Source organism: Loa loa (assembly GCF_000183805.2).
Source record: "Loa loa unplaced genomic scaffold supercont3.12, whole genome shotgun sequence".
Lineage (NCBI taxonomy): Eukaryota > Metazoa > Nematoda > Chromadorea > Rhabditida > Onchocercidae > Loa > Loa loa.
Window position 1 is genome coordinate 467,056 of NW_018108192.1, and position 25,002 is coordinate 492,057.

Genomic DNA, 25,002 nt, shown 5'->3' on the forward strand with positions numbered 1-25,002 from the left:
AANATATATATATATATATATATATATATATATATATATATATATATATATGTAAACATAATATCTATTTCTGTAAACATGTTTCGATGTTGCAGTAACCTGAAGACTGGTGAGAAGAGCAGGAGAAGATGGCGAAATGTTGACAGATTGTGGTGATATCCCTTTATAGAAAAGTTAAGAACTAGTTGCTGTTGGAGGAAGGCAGGAAAAGGCAGGAAGGAGGAGGAGTGCTTGATGAAGGACCTAATGATGTATTTGTGGCAGGTAAGGAGGTAAGGAAGAAGGAAGGAGGAAGAGACCAAATGAAGGCATGAAAGAAACAAGTCGGTTTTCCATTTGATAAAGTTATTTTCGGCAGTTGCTTTTAAGTAACTTCAGGACCTAATAAATCACTGCAAATATGAATGAAGTAAGGAGCTCTATGTCGAAGCGTTCTTTCGAGAGAAATTCTTTGCAAAATATGCCAGAAATCATGGGCAGTTAGAATCACTTAAATTTGACATTTTAAGTAAGCTTGGTTGGTGCCTGTTTATGCAGGATGTTTTTATAAGATTTTTAAATTGAAATTTTTAAAAATCTTAAATTTTGTGCATTTTTAAATTTCAGTATTTTGTAGAAGAAAAATTTGATCATCCAACTTACTGAGTTGCTGACTCACAAAGTAATGGTTTCTAATAAGATACAAGTTATGGTGCCTGCGTGATAACAGTTTAATAATTTGTTTAGATTTCTTGATATATTTGAAAATTATGGAGGTATTTTTGTCTGTGAAAGCATTTAGTTACCGAATAAATGACACGGTAACTTCATAGTATTTAGTTTCACATTTAAAAATAAGACAAACATGAACAGCAAAGAAACGTAATATTATAAACTTTAGGAGATCAGTTTTATTACTTTGTATGTTATCAAGACCTGAGAAATATTTGCTGACCACTACATCGATTAGATGTCGCTTGATAGAAAATCGTATAGTTACAATTGAGAGCAACAGGAGCTGCCCATCCCCGGCAAGTTTGTCTGTGTTTGTAGATATCGTCAAGGTCATTTATGCGACAACAGATTCGGACTAAAGTAAATCACTGATAAGCTCATTTTCTTCTTCCCTACTGCTATTGTTTCTGTGTCCAATTTCCCATCTTCGGTCATTACACCAAATTTCTGTCCACTTGTTGATCTTTGTCCATCCATCCGTTGGTTAGTCTGTCTATCTACCTGTCCTTTGCCATCTTTGACAACAATTGATCATTGGCAGCGTTACTTCGAGAATATAGTATGGTAGGGCGTGGCTGATGACGACCTTCAATTGGTTAATTGCTTTTTGAATATATCACAATGTGGAAGGAGAAGAGTGCTTGGTGTATAGATGGTGTTGCTCCTACTCCTATATTGGTTCCGGTAACCCTGCGTCCGTGTATCTTCTCCAGTTTATAGTCAGTCGTAGGTGCACACATTCCTCTGTCTCTGTACATCTCCACCTGACAAATACAAAAGATGGGCACTTCCTCCACTCATTATTCTATTATTTTCATTATTACTATTATCATTTTTTTTTTTACTTGACAGTATCAGCGGTGAAATATTAGCCATGGTTCTTTTTCATTCCTTTGATCTATTATTACTTACTGTTGCTTAATTTAAATCGAACTTACATCAGAAATCCATCTCGTCTATGCAATGGTCACAAGATGTCCGATTCAAGTAACCGGTATCTGGCGACTTCAAGTTCAAAGAGATACTTATGTCATTCTCCATTGTTAGCTAACATGACATTATTTGGTTGATCGAAAATTCGGAATTGCCTTTTTGTCTCCTTATATAAAGTTATTGGCTTGAAAATTTGGTCATACTTGTCAACAATCAATGATTCCTCATAATCTATCTGCTTTTGTTCCTTTTACATATTACTATTATCTCAGATGTAGGAAATCTGATGCTTTGTTTAAAGAAAAAATAATTTTGGTAAGCAGAGAAAATTTGCTATGATCGAGCAAAAGTTTATTTATCTACATTGTCAACAGCAATATATCTGGGCTCAAGTATTGCAACTTTACTTTGGTTATCTAGCTGTATGAGTAAGTTACTGGCTTCATAAAGCTAGGTTACCAAAGCTAAGCACAATACAGCCATTCCTCGACCTCATCCTTCCGTTTCTTCTTTCCCCATTATTAATTTGTTTCCGATCTTTGAAATAAAACTGTTCTGAAGGGAACAGAATTCTCCCTGTCATTCATTATACATTAAATACAGTTTTCATCACATCATAATTCAAGTTGTTTTTAAGAAAACATGGCTTTATCATTATTGTTCAAATCTAAGTAATAATATCAGCTATTGTACCCCGCACCTTGTGGTACCATGAAAGACTATTTCGAGCATCCTTGTTTAAATTGGCAAATCCCATGATTTTTTCATTTTATATTCTGTGCTGTGTAAAAAAAGTTAGGAGGAAGAAAATCAGTGTATTTTGCGATTCTGAGTAGAACGAAAATTACTCCTATCTAATGGGAATATTTGGCAATTTCTTGGCGACTTTGGATGATGATATTTCAGGGAAATTCAATAAATCATCCCATTCATATTTTGGAAGTTTGCTTTGTGAGCATTATTTCTTTGTCAGTGGTTCATCGAATTATCCCTGTACTGAACAAAAATTACTAAAGATTTCATTTGATTTCACCGCTTATAAAAATGCTTGCAAGGGGCTTTCTTTCCTTGAATAACTGAAATTTTTTCTCCAGATATATGTCTGATTTGAAATGGAATGTGTAGAAATCTATACTGAAAAAAGCTCCACAATTTATTGAGAAACAATCCATAATTTATTGAAAAAAGTTTCTGTTCAAATTTGAATTGTTCATTTCAAGCCTAATTGTTTTCATATATTCATCTGTTTGGATTATCAGTAGCCTTTTTTAATTTCTTTCAATAATTTCTATTATTTTGAAAGAGGAAGTTACTGCATTCTGAAGGCTTGATGTTCAGTAGGAGCGTAAAATTATGTCCCCCGACACCTTTTCTCAATACTTTTTTTGCAATTTTTCTGTCATTTTTCATTCTTTGCTCCCTTCATCGGCCATTCTTTGTCATTTTTTATAATATTTCTTGGATTTCTTATCCTTGATTTCCTTTATTTCAGTACTCGAAAGTCATGACTGCAAAAATGAACTCCCATCTTACCTATTCTCAAACGCCATCTGTTAGAACACTTTCATTCCATGTATTTATTTTTTATTCCTGTTTCTACCAAAAGTTTTGCCCTGTTCTTCTCAAGGTCACTACTTGAAATGGTATTTGCATATCTTCTCCACTTGTGCGTAATTTGATGAAACTATCCTTTTTTAGTGTTTTCCTTCACTACCGATTCGAGATTGAAGAGAATTTTTGGGAAATTAATTTAGAAAATTTTTCTAAATTTCCTAATTTAGAAAATTTGCTATTCAGCCTGATATTCACTTTTTTAATTGGTAATAATTTTTCCGGAAATAGGTGGTCACTGAGATCTGCCTCATTAGAGAAAAATAAATTATCAGGAAGCAAGCAGGTAGCTCCAAGTTCGATTTCCTTCCATTCCTTCTCCCGTTATTCTTTCCTATTTAAGCATTATCCTCCTCAAGCAAAATTAGTACATTATTAAAATCTTTCTTACAATTTTCAGAAAAAAAGCTGATGACAGCTAATTTCTTACAAAATGACAAGCTGCTTACTTTTACCAAATACATTCGAGAAGAGGGACTCTCTGATAGGCACACACGCGGTGAACAAACGAAAGTTGGTCAATTTTTTTTTTTTCTTTCAAAACATTCCAGCGCATTTATTACGATAAACTTGTTTTTTGAAAATTTGAATTACCATCAAGTGAAGTAAATAAAATAACCTTTTGGTTCTTAGATTTTTTGGTATGGCCATATAATGGGTTATGTCCTACACGACACTGAAGAGCCAAATGATAGTTTCCATTTATTTTGCAAATAAAAAATTTGAGATTTTTTTTTTAATGGATTTTCAGAACGTTGTCTTTAGATATTCTAATACTGTGCACTCATTTATTCTAATACAGGACACTCTCTTTCTTTTAATTTTATAGTTAGCTTATTTAACATAAGTAGTTGAAACTTTAATATCTAATACCTTCATGGTAGAGCAATCATTGTAATAAAATGCGCGAAATTTTTAAGGGAATTTATTGTTTTCAATTCAGATTTCAATACCACCCATTCAGTTTTCAGGTCGAAGTTGAACAAGTCTGTGCTGTAGTTGTCAAGCAAACTTTCGTGGAATTATTGCAACCTCAACATAGGAGTTCAAAGGATGGATATTTTGTTCAGTGATGGATGGGATAGTTTCCTTCGTCCGACCCATTTTCATCATTTCTCTTCTCATTCTTCTGTTAATAAAATTATGCATATATTCAGCATGCATTACATTTGACAGATTCAGTTAATATATTGCGTCTAACATTTCTTATGATTATATATCATTATAATTGAAATCCTTCAAACTCAACTCTTCCAGAACATTGCAATCGGAACTTTTTTCTCATTCAATAGAAATTTCTTGACCTTCGAAGGACTAAATCATGGAAAATTGAACCATTAATTTGGAATGGAAAATTTTCAGTCCTTTAGTCAGAAAGTGTAAGTTCGTCCTTTCAAATATTCGCCAATATATTCCATTCTAGGATGGATGCAAACAAACTTCAGAAAATTAGATGTTCAATCACTGATTATTATCCGTACTAGTGCATTAACATCACTGTTACAGTTGGGGGTATCGCTTGCTTCTCTTCATATGTTTACGAGCGCTCCAATAAAGAAAATGATCAAATCCATTTCTGTGATGAAAAGTCATAATGGAAATTTGAAGGGTTACATTACGAAAAGTGTTAAAGCAGTCTAAAACTGTTCCGGAACGCTGATTGGAAAATGGTGACTGAAATGAAGTACCGAAATACGAAGGCTCCAGCAAATGATAGCCTATGCCAGTCTTCTTGTCCCCACTCTTGGTTTACTAAAAATTGCATAACGACCCAAATATATGATGACCGAATGGCGGCTTTGTTGTAATCGAAAGTCACGCTAGGATTAGATGGTCGGCTTTAAACCTGAAGTGAATGTTAGGGCTTGATCTTTAATTGCTCTGTCATTTACTGAATGCAGAAGTAATTAAAGGTCAAGTTGTTATTTTATAAGTTATAATCCAGTGAAGAGATGGAGATTCTGTTTCGACATAAAACAAGGAAATCGGCGACCGGAATGGAATACCGATGGACATAATTTTGATATGACATGTTCAGCATAACTTGTGATCACAATCATTATTGTTCTCTTTGATTCCTAGTAAATGTGATTGCGCTGGATGGTAGTTCTCTTCTTTGTCCTGATTAGCTATTATTGTATTTGTAAAAACTGCGCCATGGTTTCATTCACTAAGCGGTTCCTTTTCCAGCATTTCTTGTTTTCCCTATGTTTGTCGTATTTCTTCTATTTACTGTTCTCAATAAAAGATTGAAATCACTGAGTATCACCATTCAGACCAAGTAAAAACTGTCATCGATTTAAAAGCTCTATTAAATCATCAACTGACAGTTTTACAGTACATTGGTCGGGTACCTTTGTTATGGCTGCACTGACTAAAACTTTGAGATTTTTAATACTTCAAACCATGTAGGTCAGCTGATTGCCGACAAATCACCATTATAACGGAAATTTTGTCCGCAGGATCCGTTAGACAAATCAAAGATTGCATCCAATAACATTCAGAAGGATTTTAACTGCCGAACCTTTCTCACTTTTTTAGGTCTTAGCAATATTAGCCGACTAGACGGTGCTCAGTGTATTCATTTACTTTGGTGAAGCTCATTAAATCATCGATGAGGCATTTTCGAGATCAGTGACCCAATTTATTCTAGAGAAATGTCTTATATTGGACCCAAGAAATTAGGTAATCCCTAATATACAACAACACTTCAGCTAGCATTAAACCTCACTATTTTGGGATGAATATTCGTTCGAATCTATAGTAATGATCAGTTTTCTTCCTGATTGTTCTTATGATTAACTGGCTTTCTTTAGAAAGCGATGCTCTGTTCCACAAAATAGAAACGTTTCAATGATGATCGAAGACTTCGCCGTTGATATCAGTTTATATTTTTATCCTTCCTAATTGGCCTACTAATTAGTAACTCTCCAAACCTTCATTATTTCAAATTATGTAAAAATGTATCGTAAAGGTAATGAGGGATATGCAAGTTGTGCAACCTTAAACAGGAACGGGAAGAACCTGCAGAACGTTCGATTTTGTGTTCAAGATGCACAATGGAGTTTGGATTTTCAATCCGCGTAACGGAATGGCCGCTTTTCTGGAACTCTTGACAGGTGCGGCGGCATAGTCCGAAGGTCGATAGATTTAAGGACTTTGTCTAGGATGAAGTGGGGTTCTTGGCAGGTGAAGAGGTGGAGGTATAGTAATGTCACAGGATGAGAAATGCTAAAAAAGAGCATGATTTATGTGATAATAGTGATTGGTAGACAAAAAGAGTTATAGGTAACAACAACATTGCTGTGACTCATTGGAAGTAGAATGTATGTAAAAAAAAAAGATTAGTGCTGTTAACAGCACTAACTTCCATGATTGAGATTCACTGAGAAAAGAAAAAAATCCCCTGTGTTGATTATCTATTATCATTTAATAAAGATGTATCGTCTAAGATAACAGATGATAACGTCTGTTATTAAAAAGGAAAATCTCTATTTGTTATTATCAGGAAAATCTCTATAATCTTTTATATCTGGAACCTGTTTATCTTTTTTGTGCGTTGATACAACTATTATTGCTAGCAGTAATTAATAGTTTTTCACAGATGAGTTTTTGCGATAATCTGCAGAGGCATGATAATTCAAAATGGGGAAGGACTTCTGTTGGAACATTGAATTTGGATGAAATGAATAATGTTAAAGTGGAATCACAAAATGCTCCACGACTAAATATGAACCATGGATTTATGAAAAGTATTGTGAGAAATCAAATTGACAGGTTTGTTTTTTACGCTTTGTTATACTTGTTGACTTCTGTAGACATTGTTAATCGTAGAATTATTGAGGGGAAACATCACTTATATAGTTGTCACAGTGTAAGATCTTAATCAGAAATCGTGTTTAGATCATGTGAACTGTACCAGATAGTTCATAAAATTCGTTTCAGAATTAATGTCGAGAATTTTTCAGAATCTCGAGCTTCCTAGACACTTTATCCTTACATATATTGTCTACTATCTGTATTTACTTGCTTGTATGACAGTTTATTTCTTTTTTTATGGTTATATAGCTCAACTGATTTGTTTAGGGATGAATATGATAAATTGGCATCAGAAAGAAGGGTCACATCTTCGTATCGCCATCTAGGTGACTTCTTAACCTTTTCTTTGTCATGATCCTTTATTGATTTTTAAACTCTTTAGAATCAGTGCTTTATCCTTCTAGTTGATCGAAAGCTCAGTCCGTTAAGGTAGGAAGAAAAAATAGGGTAGGTTATGGTGAAAATACGCATTATATCATCAGTGCACATGATTACTATTCTGGAAAATTTTAAGTTTTACAACATCTTCGGGTTGTCATTTTCAGTATGTATGGTTATTATTTCACATTATTATTCATAACAATGAAGAAACTATATTTCTATATATCTAGCAGTATTTTCATCTACCTCTTCTTTTGCTCATTTATTTACTTACAGAGAGGCCTAGGAAAACGTGTGATCCACTGTATATACCTCCTCATCTGCGTAACATTACTGTGAAAATTACGAAGAATGAAGAAGTGAGGAAGTGCCATGTTACTATGTGTATATAAGCACAAGTTTTTTTCTTAACTTTTCAGCTAGTCAGTTAGACTTGCTTGTGAACACTCCTTATGAACTTATGAACACAAAAGTTGGGATTTAGTAATATATATATATACAGTCACAGGATTCTCACATGAAGGATGAGAAGGAAGAACTGCGTAAAGAAATTAGACGACGTCTAATAGAACAGATGACAAAAGAAGAGCATGAGAGATTACAAATGACTACAGAAACAGTGATTCCGAGTCCGACTTTAATGAAACAGAATACAGACACAAGGAGACGTTCTGATCTTGCTGCTATTGTTGCAACACCTGCGCGAAATGAACCGCTTTTCAAACTTAATATTCGTGGTCAGGATGGTAATCCAATTGAGCAGATTGTTCACGCAGTATGCTTTTTTCTTTTTTTTTGATCATTTGGAATCGCCTTACTATAGATCCGTACTGATTTCTGCGTTCTCATATGTTAACGGTTTTCCCAGCTTGCTTTACTTACCAAAATGCAGGTTATAAATTCTAACTGTTATTTATTACGATGGTTATCATTCTTGCAGAATGATAACAGTGCACGTGTTGCCAAAGCTTTAACAAGACAACTTGAACTTACTGATGATCAGTGCCGTTTGCTACGAAATCGAATTGACGAAGAATTGAAAAAACGTCTGGAAGTTTAAAATATCAGCCCTTAATCATGGCCGCACTGCAGTACCTCAGAAACCAGTGCTTTTTCAAAATTCAGGAATCTCTGAATCATTATCACAGTATCTGTAATTTGTTCACTTGTTTTAATGATTTGGATTTAAAAGCAATTGTTTAGTAGTGACATAGATCTTGGACCTGTATTCATCTAATTCAACTTCATCTTGCACTATGCAAACCAGTTTTCAATGCAACGAATTATATAAATTTAGATTTGAAGCAGCTTAGGTCAATTTTGAATCAGCCTGGCAAAAATTGATAAACTCGAAGTATGGGATTGCTGCGTACTTTTCCAATTCTGGATGTGGTAACGAAGTGTAAATTGTATATTTATGAGCAGGTTTTATTGTAATATAACCACTTAATGTGTGGCATTTTATGGTACGCTTATTTCTAAAATCTTTTAGTTCTGGAGATCTTTTTGCAAAGAATTTGTTGCTTAATTTTATTTAATTTTATTTAATAGTCAAGAGACTACTTTTTTAACTGGATTTTTTGTTCACGGCCTTACCGCTTTTTTTTCCAAAATTTTTAGAATGTTCGACATGGTGTATACTTTCAAAATTTTTAGAAAAATATTCGACGTAGTGTTGAAATGAATGTACTGATGTTGTTCTTATTAAATTTTGGACTTTTTGGGAATCTTTGCAGAACCGTTAGTTTCAATTGAAACACAACACAAGCGTTATTTCTTGTAAGTTGGAGAAGAAACTTGATGGTATGTCAAGACCTGAATTCATGAACAGTTTTAGCTAAATCATTTTTGTTAATAAATACCACAATTCTATGTTTAAAAAAAAATTAGTTTGAAAACACATACATTTTTAATAATATCGATTCAATTTTTTTAATATTGCAATCTTTTACTTCCCATCATATTGCTCTCCCATCATATAGCTTCTTTTAATTTACATTTTGTTAATATAATAAGTTTTGTCTCGCTTTCAAGTTTGTATCATAATTATATACAGGTCTTTTTCAGATCTTTTCTATATCGTGCAACGAAATAGATAAATTATTTCTGAAGGCTGTAAAAGATGAAGATAATAAACCTTCGTCTTAGTCTCTAATATAGTCTCTGAGGGCCGTTAGATGTCGAGCATGAAGCCCTTCTCTGAGTGAAGGATGAGTAAATCATTGTGATTTTGAAAACTGGAGGGAGTTATCAGACGTGATAGTTTGGAGATTTTTGATAGAGAATGAAATGGGTACTGCAGGGGGCGTTTCAGGTTTTTTAAGGCTTCGTTTATTGCTGAATAAGGGAGTCTTTGATGAATTAGCGAAATGTTTTGGTTATCAGTTTATGCATAAATTGAGTCAACAGGAGGATTTAATGTCCACGATTTACAGGATTTGAAAAAAGTATGGTTGGATGTTGCTAAAACTCGGTGCTAAAACATGGTTTCTTGCCATTCGTGCATCATCATCTACGTCGTCGAGGAGATTAACCAAACGACCAATCATTCCGGATAAGACTAATCGAAGAGGCGAGGTAATTTAATTACCTTCCAAATATCCCCAAATGTCGCTGCTGATTACTGCTATTACTTACATAGTCGGCATACTTTTTCATCTTTACGTTTATTTTTTGAGGCAAAATCATTTGTTGATCAAAGGAGAATAAATTGTAAAGCCGGTAATGGTGGCGATGGCATGGTTTCATTTCGACGTGAAGCAGGTGTCATGTTCGGCGGTCCAGATGGAGGTGATGGAGGAAATGGTGGTCACATTATTTTCGAAGGTTTTTGGTTTCATACATAGAGGTCAGAAAACTTCAATACGTTTTGTATAAATGACTGGTAATTTGACAGTAATGTTTTCAGTGGACCCACTTGTTAAAGATCTTTCTCGCTTACCAACTATGATAAAAGCGATGAATGGTGAAGGTGGTCATTCGAAAAGTTGCCATGGGAAAAGTGCTCCACATAAAGTAATCAAAGTACCTATAGGAACTATGTTTAAGGAACCGCACACCGAAAGGGTAAGTTCTAGTGTTGTTGTTACTCCTCTCTTTCCAATCTTTAGTTTGAATTACAATATTTATTGCCAACTCAAATCTCTTCCAGGTAATAACTGATTTGAACAAAGAGGGAGCGGTCTTCCTTGCTGCTAGGGGAGGTGCTGGTGGCCACGGCAATCAATTTTATAAAACAAATGAAGTACGAGTTCCATTGAAGGCTGAATTAGGTGGAATAGGTGAAGAGGTTAGTTTGTTCGCATTATTTTTAGTTGTGAAGTTTTATATCCTTGCTTACTAAAGGCCTGCTTTGGAAAATTTGCATTGAATTGGTGGAAAACTTTTTGCTAAAGATGTTTATTTATTTAACTATTTCTAGAACTATCATTTCAGCTAACATATGACGTGGAAATGTGCAGAATTGCTACTGCTGGATTAATAGGATACCCTAACGCTGGAAAATCGTTGGCTTTTCAAAATTTTCCGGATGTTTAGCAGTTTTTTCTTTTTCCTTTTTTTTTCTTTTTACATAATCTTAAGGAAAAATAATTGCTGTCTATCTGGTTTATATTGAGAATATTTTCCGCATTCGGACTTTCAGTTCACTTCTGCGTGTGATCTCTAGAGCTAAACCAAAAGTGGCTTGTTATCCATTTACTACGTTAACAGCCTACGTCGGTATTGTGCATTACGACGATTTCACACAAATTGCTGGTACGTTTGAACATATTTTTCAAGTCTGAAGTTTTCGGTTTTGAAACCAACGCAATGAATTTCCAAGTTTTTTAGTGGCAGATATTCCTGGTCTTGTCGAAGGATCACATTTAGATGTCGGGCTTGGACATAGCTTTCTAAAGCATATTACACGGTGCCACTGCTTGTTTTATGTTTTGGATTTAACACTATCTCAATTACGGGTTGGTTACTTTCATTATTTTAAAGTAGGGTGTATTCTGTTCTGCTGCATTTTTGCCTTTAATATGTAATTCAAATAAAAGACTATATTTGAGACTTTGATTTCCAGGAGCAGTTTGATTCATTAAAATTTGAAGTCAATCAGTACCAGCAAGGTTTAGGTAGTCGATCTAGCACCATTATTATAAATAAAATGGATTTGGCGTCACTGGATGTATGCTTTTGTTCATATTTTTGTTTTTCAATCTTTAGAGCCGAATTTACTGGAACTTTTTGTGGACACTTTACATATCGGCAGTTTTATTTCTAGTTGTCGTTTGTGCACTTTATATTAATTATAGGAACCTCCATGATTTCAGCTGGATCAGATGAATACTTCTTAGATGACAAAATTTGTGATGAAAATTGTCAACTGCTTTATATTTTTACAGTTTGATAAGGATGCTATTCGGCAGCAGTTTCCTGGTTATTCGATATTCTTTATTTCGACTAAATTCGGTACTGGTATTGAAGAACTTCTAGTGCATTTACGTATGCAGTATGACCATGCAAACAATATGATAGCACAGCAGACACAAGACTTGTAGGAGAATCACAGCAGTAAAAGTATAAGAGAGAGTCATTGCTGTTCATCACGATTATTTGTTCGTTTAGCAAAAAATCATTGTAATACGTCAGATTATTGTACCCAGTATATCTATGTGTAACCAGAAATTTTTGGCATACGTAAGTGAACCAAGCGATTCACTTACATGTGATCGCGAACAAAACTGAGTACACCGCAAATGCATCTGAATCAGTTCATCCATATTAACGATAACACTATAAATCCGGAATTCCGCAGTAAACAACCAATGAATTGTTGATTCCTAAGGTTTGTGTATTTCATAACATTGTCATTCCCATGAACTTGTCCGACTATTTAATAAAAGCGCATTTGTACAATTCTTGATATACATTTAATGGTTACGCACTACTTTTAAGAAGACAAATATTTTTTATGTTATGGTGTATTATATTAACATTTAGCTGAATGTCTCATCTCTCCCGCAGTGACATTTGACAGGCGGACTCAAGCAGTTTCTAGGACATAAGTATATGCCAGAGGACTCTAATAACTGCAATAATAGTTAATACCCTCTATAAAGGATAAGAAAATTGCGCATTAATTATCGTCGTCACAAATTATAGCATTAAGAAATAAGTGATATTTGCGCTCCTTCATGGGTAAGATAAGAAACATTATGAATAGAAACTTATTTAATCATCATAACCACCGTAATATCTTTGCATTATCTTCGCGAGAAAGACATCAAAAACGTCCAACAATGGAACTGTAGTGCAGAAATTCCGCATACTTAATATTCCATTTATCGCTGCTACGTTTCGGCAGTGACGTAGGACGGCGATATACTAGTATCTTTGTTAATAGAAATAAATTTGTTTATTACTGTAAGAAGAGTTTCATGTCTTCGCGGAACTTCTGAGAACCTGCAAAGAATTATTGAGAGCTTTAAGAGAGTCAATTGAGCGAAAGCCAGTTTAATGAGGCAAAAAATTTCATAGCTCATTTCGTTCAGGTCGTACATAATTCATTTCTCGTCGCACATCGCAAACCGATCGGAAAATGATTCGTTGTTATTGTCGGAATGAGAGGATATCTTTCTCAGTAGGGCAGTCGATCTCAAATGTGATTCTGTTGTAGTTTTAAAGAATCAGCTTCGATGATTGTTGCATTGTAAACTTTATGAACTTTATGGTAGGTCACTATACTTCGAGGCTTTCATCTCCTTCACAGAATAATTGCACCGTATGTACGTTAATAACTTCCAGGCCAAATACGTTACTGATATTGTGCGCAGGTCACTCCAGTATAGCTGATTTGAGCTGAGGAAAATTAGGAATTGCGTTGTGTCTAATTTCATTTCCTCAGTCAAAAATACTGAATAAAGATCAATGAATAGGTAAATAGCAAGGACGATACATAAACCACTGATATGATATATAATGCAGTCACATTTATTTCCGAATTTGTCCCCACAATAATTAATTTAAACATAACAAGGATTGCGACTACTTTTCCGTCACTCCAATGGTTCCTGAATTTTCAGTACGCCTTCCATCTTTGACTTCAAACTTTTCAAATTCAGTTTTTTAAAGTCATATTTGTTTCATTTCATCAGTTTTTCATTTGCTCCTCTCTTATTTCATAAAACATTACTCATTTCTCCCTTCTATTTATTAAAAAATCTTGATGTGAATTTCTGTTTTAGGAATTTTTAAAAGTTAAGCATATAGATATGGGTCAGCGTGTACCATTTCTAACCATTAGCTCATCTTTTCCTTCTTTCCTTGGAATCATTTTTGGTCTTCCTGTTCCTCTGCTGTCTTTGCTAGCCAAAATATAGACTAAGTCAGTGATTTCCTTAAGCTTACTTCTCCGTCCTAACACTACGCCGAAATATCCAAGCTATCAATTATTAATCTTAATTAAGCATTATTGAAACAGTTCAAAACTAGCTGGAAAATTTGCTTTATCGAAAGTAGTTCCATGTTTTCCCATTTTGTTTGAAGTATAATTCTATCACTCCATTATAGCAATGAAAAATCAATTAAAAGAGCGTTTGTAAGATGAATCCGTTAGTTTTATCAGAAGAATTGATGGAGCTAATATTTATGTAACTGATAATATCATAAAAATGAGGACAAAATCGAATCTCACCTCGAAGCATTTCTGGCACATTGTTATTGTTTAAATTATTCTTTTGTCCCCCAACAAACACAAATTGCCCTCTTAGGCTTATTTGATGTTTTTGAAAATAGCCTTCTGCCCCATTTCCGCTTTCATTTAATAATTTGTCAAATTCTGCGCAAGTTTTGTATACATGTTATCAAGTTGCATATTATTTTATAATCGCTTAAAAAAATTCTTTTCCTATTTTCTGCTATGATTTCTGAACAAGGATATGTTTATACTGGCAGTGCTGTTTTTTAATATTGAAGTTCTGGCTCAGAAGACCGTCACTAATAAATGATATTAAACAATGACGTAGATATAATTCTTATTCTTCCCCAACTTGGTTTGTCCTACTCTTTATATTCCTAACAGATCTGCTTCATGCAGTATAGATATAAATCCCACGTTTCCTTGTATTGAACTTACTGCTAACTTTTTTTATTGCATAACAAATAAAGCACTTACCATGCACTCTAAAGGAGTGAGCTTCTGGGGTAATTAAGTTTTTGAATGATTAATGCATCTTTTCAAACTATTCATTATCCCTTTTCCTAATTATATTTGATCATTGCTATTTCATGCTACCTCTTCATTTCATCTTATTTCTTCCTCCACTAGAAATTCTCCGCTTTTTACAAAATATGACTACGCTCAAAGTTGTTTTTACATTAAGCTTATTAGGATGAAAAAATGTAAGTAAATTAAAGGAGGCAAAAGAAGCAAACAAAGAGCAACATTACTCTTTATAAAAGCATTTTACAAATGGGAAAGTTATTGATTTTACATAGAGTTCCAATTAACTGATAACCTGTTATAAAAAATAAGAAATTAGGAATAAAATACTGTGCGAGAAAGCAGTGATTACTGATATAAAAGTAAGATTTAGTATAAGCTTAGTTGAGAGAAGTTTCGTTTGAAGCAAACTTTATATTTTTTAGTTTGTAGCAAACTTTTCGACATACTATTCCTTTTAGATAAATATTGAAATAATGAATACGAGTCTATGTTTCCGGAAAGACTATTTCTCTAATGGTTCTCTTTCGTTGCTGCTTCGGTATAACATAACATCACCTATGACATAATTTTATTACTTAACTAGCATTTCGAATGGAACAATTCCATCTGTGAAAGACTGGGTATGGTAAACTAAACGGTGCTTTTACTGGAATGGTTTATATTAATGGGGGGAGAACATTTGGGCTAACGCTGTTCCATATAATCTGAAATAGGCTATGCTTTGTAGTAATATGTGAATCCTAGAATATTTTATTTCTAAGTCTAAGCCTAAACATACGAAAAACCCCTCCAGTCATCAATTTGCACCTCTGTTATCACAGTTACATGTAATATCTGACTCAATTAACACATTTGTATTATTACCTTTTTTGATGAAATTACGGAATATGAATGACACAGGTCCAGAGATGGATTGCACGTGACAAGTTTCCATACCATAAGCCATGAGTCCTCTCTGTTCTCATTACAAATATAGGAATAATCATATTTGCTGCCTCGATTAATGCCTCTGTATTTTGGATATCAGCGCCAAACACATTTATTCAATCCATTCCTTCGGTCCTATTCACAGGAAATCTTATAAACTAAAGGGTGAAGTGAAACGCTGGAAATAAGTCATAAGTTTTCCCTAAAAAGAATTAAAAAAAGAGCAACTGCAGTTATTTAACATAAATAACATAGGCACATTTGCGAGTAAAGTAAGCAAATAGCAATTCTGCTCTTTTTTTTCGCAGATAAGAAAGTATAAATGAAATAACTTGACAGTTTATTAATGTCGATTTGCTCCATTGGAGTAAAAAATGATTAGCACAATATTGTAAGTTATCTTTCGAAATATTTTTAATTAGTCTTTTATTAAAGCTGAAAATGGCATTAAAGGAATCACAGCTTTTCATAGCAAACCCCTATTTGTCTTCTTCCAAATTCTTAAAACCTTCCGAGACGATAAATATCTGACCGATCACTCCTAATCGTATTTATCACTCCTAATCGTATTTTCAAGCGTTTTATACTTCAGAAGAGCTACAAAATACTTATGCAGTACTTCTGCGACATTTCCGTGACTGTTTTATTAAATGATCTTTGTAAAATTGAATAGAAGTAACTAAAAGCGAAACTTTAAATTGTAATCCAACTTGGCAGTTATTCTGATGACTGTAAGTTGGATTACGATAGCCTAACGAATGAAGAATATGAGGATATTATTGCGAATTTTTTTACACAAAATAGATTCGAAATATTTGGATTCGAAATATAAAATAGATTCGAAATATTTCCATTTCTATCACTTATGACTATTGACGTTTCTGGGGATTTATTGGTCGTTTACATCGTTGTTCGTCAAAAAAAGTTGGTAAAACATTCGATTTTGTTACAAGAATGATTATTATAACTGAAGAAGTTTTCAGATTTTACTAGTGAATTAGTAGTCTAAGTTTTCTAGAAAGTTACATTATCAGAAAAAATATTCTGATTTGAAGAAATCAAAATCACAACGATTTGATTTTTGATTACCAATATCTCACTGATGGTAGTAATAAATTTAATGGAGTTATCAAAAAATCTCTTTTTGAAAATAGTTTACCTATAGAATTTCGAAGAGTTAATGATGAGAGAAGCTTTTGTCTGTGATAAAGAAAGATATGTGTGATTTATGTAACTTACAAAACTGACAATTTTCCATTTCTCATTTTCACTCTAATAACATCCCATAATTTTCATTGAAAAATCTTTGACTGCAAAATGTAATCAAACATATTTTCGATATATATATATATATCAATTGGTTGATTAATTGACAGACAGATGAATAAATTAACTGATACTGACAATGTATTATTATTATTTTTTTTTGGGATCGAAATTCGTAAATACGATTGTTGAAAACTTTTTGAGAAGTCCAGATATCTAAAATAGAAAAACTTGAAAACTACTACTACTTGAAAGAATTGGAGTGGGAATTTAGGGAAAATAGTGAAATGGCACTCTACAATGCAAATATTTTAAGGCAAAAAGTGATAACATAGCTATATCTTGTCATCCTATTAGTGTAGTCTATTATCTATGTATACCTTTGAGTGTTACCTGTTCGTTTTTCGTTGAAAGTATATCGAACTTGTTGAACAAAGGACATCCAATAGATAAAAAGGGAATTCTAGACCGGTCTCACACCAGACTATTTCGAATATCTTTCTCTTTTGCTTCTACGAGCACAAATATGTGAAAGTGGTGAAAAATAAAACTTTCCAAAGTTTGCCAATGAAATTTTAAAGAAACAGTTTCGAATCAAACAAATTTTTAATTTATAAACAACTTTGTGAATGAATTAATGCTTCGAATAAACGAATAAATTAATAAATTATGCATAAGTATTTTAGTGGACATCGATGAACTTCTTCTTGGCAAATTTAACTATTTCCTATCTTCTAGTACTAATTTACCTACCACTAACAGTTGTCAATGATATCATAAAAACTTTCTGGTCAAGTTTAGCTGTTTGTAAGACTATCGTATTTTCTTAAGTTTGTTACAGTAAGACTATCGTATTTTCTCAAGTTTGTTACAGTAAAATGACAAGCGATGAAGAATGACAACAAAAATTAAAGGCAAAGGATTTTTGTTCTTGTCGATTCCTAAAAGTGAACAACCATATCAATATCATACACATATTATAATAAAAAATGCGCTTTTCCAGAGAGGCGCAAACATCCAAAAAGAGTTTGGTCTGTTGAAATGAACAAACGATTTTCCCTTTATCATTAATCACTGCTTTATGCATACATATAGCGATTGTCTTATCCAAAAATGTATTGCTAATGGGAAAACGCCAGATAATCAGCAGGTATACCACTGTCCATTATTATCATTGTACTTGACTGGAGTGAAGTATCCTTTGGAACTGTGCTCAGTTATAGAGTTGTTTAGCTGTTAAATCTAAGGTCAAATTTAGTGCATGATCAAAAGAAGACCACTTCCCTTGCGATAGTGAAAAAATCCACTTCATTATTTTATGAATAGAAAATATGTTATCTTTCGTAGAACTGTGCACACTTGATTTTTCCGGAAGGTCTCAAATTAGTAATCTGTTACATTTTCCATTGTGCAATTGCGGAGTTACGTCTAAAAATTATCTGGCATTTCATTTTTCTGGCAAAACCGACGCAGCTCTGAAAAAGCTGGCCTTTAAAATAGTCATATGACATCTACTAAAGGGGTTAATTATATGCAAGATCTCAAGTTCCTTGCTTTTGGAAATTTCCCTTTTGCTATTGAGTTAGTGGTCATCATTCTATATCATTCTATTGTCGAATTAATAATCTACTTTGGTCAATTACCTTTTGCAGACCAAAAATTATTAAGAAAAATTTTTCTAACACAACAATTTCCATCGTTTCTCTGGGCTGGCATGAGTTGTATATGTACAAAACTTCTACGAACGTTAGGATAGCAATACGTATGAGTGCATTAGCTTCAAAAATCAGGTTCCTGATGTAAATTTTAGGAAATCATTCTGTCTGATTCATTCACTACTATTAGTAATGTTTTTAATTCTATTACAACTTCAAATTTTTAATTTAAGTGGAGGAATAACTTGACTGATCCAAATTTTCAAGAGAAAAGCAACTAGAATGCTTTGGGGATGGTTGTAATCTTATTTGCGCTGTGCTTTTCACCTGTAATCTTTATAATCTTGCTTCGTAGGTTTCAACATAACATTCTGTAACTGATTAGTAGAATTTCCTGGGAAAAGTAAGATGAAGAAGTGGAAGGGATGAAGAAGTGAAGTCTACCTCCTCTGTTTCAAATCATTGTCACCTATTGCGAGAAAAAAATATATTGTAAATTGTTGCTGAAATTTGTCAGCAGCTGCTTTCAGTTCATTATTTTTCTTCTTTCCCTTCAAGATAAGTTTGATTTCCCTGATATCCTAGTGTTTTCAATCCATTTGCATCACTGTGTAAGTATGATATTGTCTTCTTCCTGCGGAAATTTATCCCGAGGTTTATGAGTTATTCGTTGTGTTGCTCAATACTTTATCATTTCATGAGCGGTGATTCTTTCGGCTCGAATTCTAAATCCTAACTGCTACAATCTTTATTCCAACAAAAGTGTTGCCTGAAAAAGTTAAACAAGGGATAATTATTCCCACAAATTAACACTTGGTATTTTATTTGAAAAATACTTATTTACAAGATTTGGTGAAATTTCAGAATTACGTAGATGCTTTGTCATTCAGCTGATGGCAACTGCTGCAAGCTATCACACTTTGAAATGCAGGGACTTTTGAATTTAACTTCCTCAAGAACTCTATATCACGAATAACACTCGTCAAATACGCAGTGAAATATGTACGCAGAAGCTCACAGCTTTGATTTATAACAATGATTTGAGAAAATTCTGAGATACACAAATAAAAGAGCTGTGCAGGACATATTGAGGTACACACTGAATTAATTCTGTAGACAGACTGTTTCGAACAGTATAAAAATTTTGAAGATTTTATCTGAATTCTCGATGGAAAAGATTGTAGTGGACAATGACATGAGACAATACATTTCGTAGTATTATTAATATTCAGATAAATTAAACTTATCCAAATTACCCGTGCTTTACGCATAATTAAGAATGTATCAAAAATGAAACAATATGTTAAGGAATCCAAAGAAGCAAGTAAAACAGTGGAAAACTCTGCACTGCTATTGACTTACATACCTGTAAAGTCAGATGGAATTTTAATGAACTGAGAAAATAAAAAGTGAATCTAAACTTTCTTCATGATGGGAAGAGGTGACCCGTGAGTAATTACAGAGATGAATTTAGTCATAATATTTCAAAGGAGTTTCAAACAAAAATATGAAACAATGCAAAAAATGAAAAATTTCTGCGCAAAGCTAAAGTTCGACAATCTCAAAGGATAGGTTTCAAGTTCAGTAACTTCGGTAGTACAGTGATCTGGAAGTTTCTTCCAGATCATTTAAAATTCTTTCAGAGCATCTAAAAATCTAGGGAAAAGAAAAGCGATAGTATCATTTATGTAAGCAGAATGAATTCATGGAATGCCAAGCAAATAAATTAGCTGTACAGGTGACCATAATGTATTCTGCGATCCACGCTTAATGATTTGTTTAGCGACATGATAAATGAAAAAGAAAATTCACATATGAGAAGCGTCAAAAACACTTCCCTAAGTATTTAGCAGAATGGCAACTACGGAAAATCCGAAACATTTGAAGTAGCTCAGCTGTGTGAGAAACTAGCAAATGAACGGTACAAATGATAAAGAATTTTCCTGATCGAATGAAAACAGCCGAAAGATGTATGATATTTTCGATATAAAATCTAAGAAATTGATGGTTCAGTTACTTAAACATATCGAAATTCCCTGTTTTAAAACATATTAGCACTTTCAGAACAATTTCGACATGAAATTCGATGTATCTGCGGTCCTCACAAATGGAATGATCCGATGAAACGTAATAGTACACATGACGGTGTCGATCGGCAAACAAATTTTTGACGGAATTATAATTAATATCAGCGTTTCATACTTAGATCTAGCGGCTCTTCATCTGTTGATTCCACTGCCTCATTTGATGTTTTCATGTCGTATAAAGAGGTACTTCGCAACACCGGTGTTGCCTCTCGATATAACACTGCCGGTTGACAGTTATGAGCAAAAGTACTTCGTACTGCAGCAACCGCGACTGGTAAAATAGGTGGTTGGTTGAGCAACGAAGCAACAGATCGATGAGTTTCAACAATGGATGGTTGAACTCGAGATAGAGTAACTGGTTGTAATTGTAGGCCTTCTGGATTATTCTCGGATCTACGTTGACTGCAACCTGGTTTAGCTTGTCCTTTTTGTATATCATCGTGAGGTTGATTTTCAACCGAAAGAGGTGAAATTAATTCCTGCAGTGGCTGTTCTGGTTGCTGTCCTCGTACTAACCCACAACTTCCTAATAGTAATAATTCGGTTTCAATATTTCGCGATGTACTATCATTCATACCTGTTCTTACGCTATTTGAGATAGTACTATCATCGGAAGACGCAACAGATGATGATGAGGAATATGTAGCAGGCCAAATAGTTATTGCTTCAAGACTTTGCTGATGCACTGCATTTTGCATTCTCAACTCGCACAAGACCGTATGCAAAAGCTGTGGAGCCGCAGCACGACATTCTTCCGAAAATGTTTCTTGGAACAGATCACTTAGACGATTGTAGATAAGTGCAGCCAATTCAGGATGATGCGTGAGCGGTCTATCGGAAATACACATGCCTGCAGCACCGATCAGTGCTACTTGTTGATTAGTTAACTTTAACGTTTTAAATTTTTGTAAAAAAATATTTAACGGTGAGCAGAAATATTGGTGGACTTGCTGTTCGATTGGCGATTGAAACGTTAATAGAGCTTTGTCGGAGTTAAGCGATGAGAGTGTTGCTAGCATGACCGTTTGAAACAATGTACCCTAAAAGATGAGTTGGTTTTCATCACTCCTCTAAGAAATTCTTTCAACTTATCAAGTCTCCCTTCAATCACATTACCTTACAATAAAAGCCTGTCTGGTCACTCTTAAACATGTCCCCGAACTTTTTTATAGGACTCGAAACCAGAAATACTGTTTCCTTTAAAAAATTATTTACCTTTAAGAGTTGAACTCGATCTTGATGATGCAATATACTGAATCCCGGAATTGACTGAGAGAAATTGTAAGCTGCTTTTATCGCATGATGAGCGTTTACCCTGCAACAAATCTATTTATATATTTTTCGATACCCAAATCACCGGCAGCACTTTCTAAGATCAAAAAATAAGAAAAAACAACAGTAACTTAAGTTAGTATTTAATTAGCAATATTAACATTCTAATTAGGTCACCAAAATTAAAAGAGTCCATAATTTCACTCGAATATTTCACACAATATGATCAAAATAGTCAACTATAAGTCATCGTTTGTTACAATGGCATAAGACTAAAAAATACCTCCCTACAGGACAGACGGTTTGCGCAGGAGATTTATCAAGAAGCTTCTTCACATTGTCTATTAGGCGTAAGAAACCGGTAAAACAAGATTCCAGTACCGAATCGCTATCAATAAGTGCACTTTGAACTGCATCAGTTAGGGTTCGTGCTGTAACACGAGCCAATTCCTCAGCCAATCGGACTTTTTCATGTTTTGGTACACGACCAAATCGAACGGCTGAAAAAATAGAAAAAACTTATGCGGGTAAAGAAAGAATGTTTCTATACGAGAATATATTGAATGGACAATATCTAGTAACGAAGTAACGAATGAAAACCTGAAAGAAAATTGAGCTCTGAGTCTACAGACCAATTCCATTAGCATTCAATTTTAAATGATGCGCAGCTCCTGATCATTTGATTAGTTTTCTTCATGTAAGTGGAATCTATGCTCATGATATGGCGTCGTATTTTTAAACTTCATTCTATTTTCAATCTGCTGAGACGGTTCACTAAACCTGCTAAATGTTACTGTCATTCCTCTTAATGGTTTCAAAAAATGGTTTCAAAAAATAATTAACTGAATCCTTAAAGAATTAACTGGAATCCCACAGTAGGGAAATCAGCTGTCAAAAGGAGGAGCTTAATCAAAAACAAAATTTAATGTCGATGTCGAGCTGTTAGCGCAAAAAAGTATTTGCAATGGTCCTTCAACAACAATTCAAGCATTTAGCTTCACAAGTTGCCTTTTAAATTAAATAGAGCAGGATGAAAGTGAAAATTCGGGCATGAGAGAAAGGAACTGAAGCAATTGAAATCTGCAAGGTCACCGGCAAACAATTCAATGCAGGACAGTCATCCCTTTCGTCTTTTCAACCTCGTCTCCCCAGTAAACACATTTTGAATGTTCGCATAAAATAATGACCCAAATAGTGGTAACCTATCTCTTCCAACCAAGGTCAAACCACAATACAACTTTGGACTGTCTCTTAATCCAAATCAAGGTCAAACTATAAACTCCATTTAAACGCGTTTCAATCAAGGTCAAGGTCAAAGCACGTTTCCATTCCATCATTCCCAAATTACGTAAAAGTTAAGGCACAAATTAATTTGAGGCCTTTTTCAATCCAGATCCATAAATCTGGCGGAAAAAAACCAAATCCGTTTAAAATTTGTGAGCAATTTAATGGGAAGCTTCGATAGGCGACAACAAATTACCCCTTTCCAATGATACTATCTCAGGGAAAGATTAAAAACTTGAAAAAAATATCCAACTTGCGTACCTTCCCTTGACATACCCACTTTGATACATTTTTGCAGTCTGCAGTGTTGACATCGATTACGATTGTTCCGGGCAACAACGCATTGTTGGCTCCTTGTACATGGACGATATTGGATTTTCTGCTGAATGGAACGGCGAAAAAAACCCTGCAAACAAATTCTGCGCAGAAAAATAATATTTCTTGAAAGAATGAAAACTGAAGTGATAAAACCAATAGAGTAAACAAACAAATGATTAAGTCTACGGGAAGCAATCACAAGATATTACAGTTCGCTTTTTCGAAGCAAATTACTCTAACAGTTTTCTAAAACAAATCAGATGTAATCTATCTGGACAAAAATTTACCAATTTCTAAGCAAAATAAAGATGTTAAAGAAGAAGCAAATACCTTGCAACCCTCGCAAGCAAAAACGCCGTAGTGGAAACCGGACGCTCTATCACCGCAGACTTGACAAAGGTAATTGTTACTCGTTGTAGCAGCTAGAAATAAAATATAAGAACACAACTATGATATTCAATGATATTTACTATCCTTTTTACTCCCACACTAATTTCTTCCAATTGAATCCTTACAGCAAATCTAATTCGACAAAATTAAAGTCCACTAATAAAAGTCCGCTGTCCATTTCCATTACTGTTGTTTGACATTCTAAAACGTGAAGTTCAATAGACATTCCAAAAAGTGAACAAATATGGAGTCTATAATTTGCGATTCCCACAAATACTTCGTTCTACACAAGTTGGCGAATAAAAACCGTTCACTGGGGATGAGAAGATTTATATATGAAATGACCTCAGTTTGCTAGCGGAAGTCGAAGGTCAACATTCACTCATTATTTAATAATAACATATCAACACATTCATTCAATACCGATCAATGAAGCGCAATTCGGAAGGATTCTACACTCCCCAGTACACAGACATTTAATCTTAGATGCATCGCCAATTTCAACTTAAAACAGAGATAACCAATTTCGATCCATCTGAATAATGACTTCTCAGTGATCCTTTTCGATTTGCTGTGAACCCCTTTGGACGCCTGGTGTCTGGCCTGCCAAAGTATTAATTTCACTTTAAAAGCATACATTGCGACAAAACCCACCAATATGCATGTTTCGTTTCGGAAATCATATAATTTGTTAATTTCCTTCAGAGTGCCATCAGAATGTCAAGCATATTTTAAGTTTTTTCCTCCCGCCAGAATTCATGCTATGATAGCTTTTCCGGATTCCAAGTTACCATGGGCCATGGATCTTCCAATATCCTTTGATTTTCCCGTCTAGAAATGTCACAAACGTCTTTTGTGTGCATTTCAAATGCACTAATTTCATTGATTATCGTTCAAATGCAACGTTTCCAGGATTCCTTCTCAATTTGTGTCAGTTTAAAAGGAGATTAAGAGAGAAGAGGGAAGTGACCTTTACCACCAATCAAGGAGTAACTCAACACCATTGCCCTGGTTGCCGCACATAATTGGTCTCATTTCCTACCGTTCCAAATATTCCTCCCTTTCCCTTTCTTTCTTTGTCCCTCCTCTCTCTCCCTTTCTTTGTATAAGGAACCCCTTGATAACCCTTCACCAT

At 34.1% G+C, this 25,002-nt stretch overlaps 4 protein-coding genes across 5 annotated transcripts; 3 read left to right on the forward strand and 1 right to left on the reverse strand.

Moving 5' to 3' along the window:
* Nucleotides 1–2,504: 2,504 nt before the first annotated feature.
* Nucleotides 2,505–4,331, forward strand: LOAG_01747 (hypothetical protein; the record flags this gene model as incomplete). Its single annotated transcript, XM_003137285.1, has 3 exons — nt 2,505–2,589; nt 3,659–3,771; nt 4,230–4,331. The coding sequence occupies 3 exons, from the start codon at nt 2,505–2,507 to the stop codon at nt 4,329–4,331; spliced, it is 300 nt and encodes a 99-aa protein (XP_003137333.1).
* Nucleotides 4,332–6,860: 2,529 nt separating this feature from the next.
* On the forward strand, nt 6,861–8,925 carry LOAG_01748 (hypothetical protein; the record flags this gene model as incomplete). The annotated part of the gene is made up of 5 exons (XM_003137286.2): nt 6,861–7,035; nt 7,345–7,403; nt 7,735–7,817; nt 7,967–8,233; nt 8,399–8,925. Coding segments are annotated over 5 exons (704 nt in total), but the record flags the coding sequence as incomplete, so codon positions are not given.
* A 457-nt stretch (nt 8,926–9,382) lies between these two features.
* Nucleotides 9,383–12,352, forward strand: LOAG_01749. 2 transcript variants are annotated; one of them, XM_020445832.1, is made up of 10 exons: nt 9,383–9,672; nt 9,894–10,035; nt 10,137–10,284; nt 10,367–10,524; nt 10,610–10,747; nt 10,894–10,964; nt 11,102–11,214; nt 11,290–11,417; nt 11,525–11,629; nt 11,847–12,352. In XM_020445832.1, exons 2-10 carry the CDS (start codon nt 9,916–9,918, stop codon nt 12,000–12,002), a joined length of 1,137 nt encoding a protein of 378 aa, XP_020307187.1. In that variant the 5' UTR covers nt 9,383–9,672; nt 9,894–9,915; the 3' UTR covers nt 12,003–12,352. The 2 variants fall into 2 exon arrangements, with proteins under 2 accessions (XP_020307187.1, XP_003137335.1); XM_003137287.2 differs by having other exon boundaries at nt 9,383–10,035.
* An 8,218-nt stretch (nt 12,353–20,570) lies between these two features.
* LOAG_01750 (hypothetical protein) lies at nt 20,571–24,506 on the reverse strand (the record flags this gene model as incomplete). The annotated part of the gene is made up of 6 exons (XM_003137288.2): nt 20,571–21,643; nt 21,819–21,918; nt 22,159–22,375; nt 23,421–23,565; nt 23,808–23,899; nt 24,389–24,506. The coding sequence occupies 6 exons, from the start codon at nt 24,504–24,506 to the stop codon at nt 20,705–20,707; spliced, it is 1,611 nt and encodes a 536-aa protein (XP_003137336.1). The 3' UTR covers nt 20,571–20,704.
* Between the last annotated feature and the right edge of the window lie 496 nt (nt 24,507–25,002).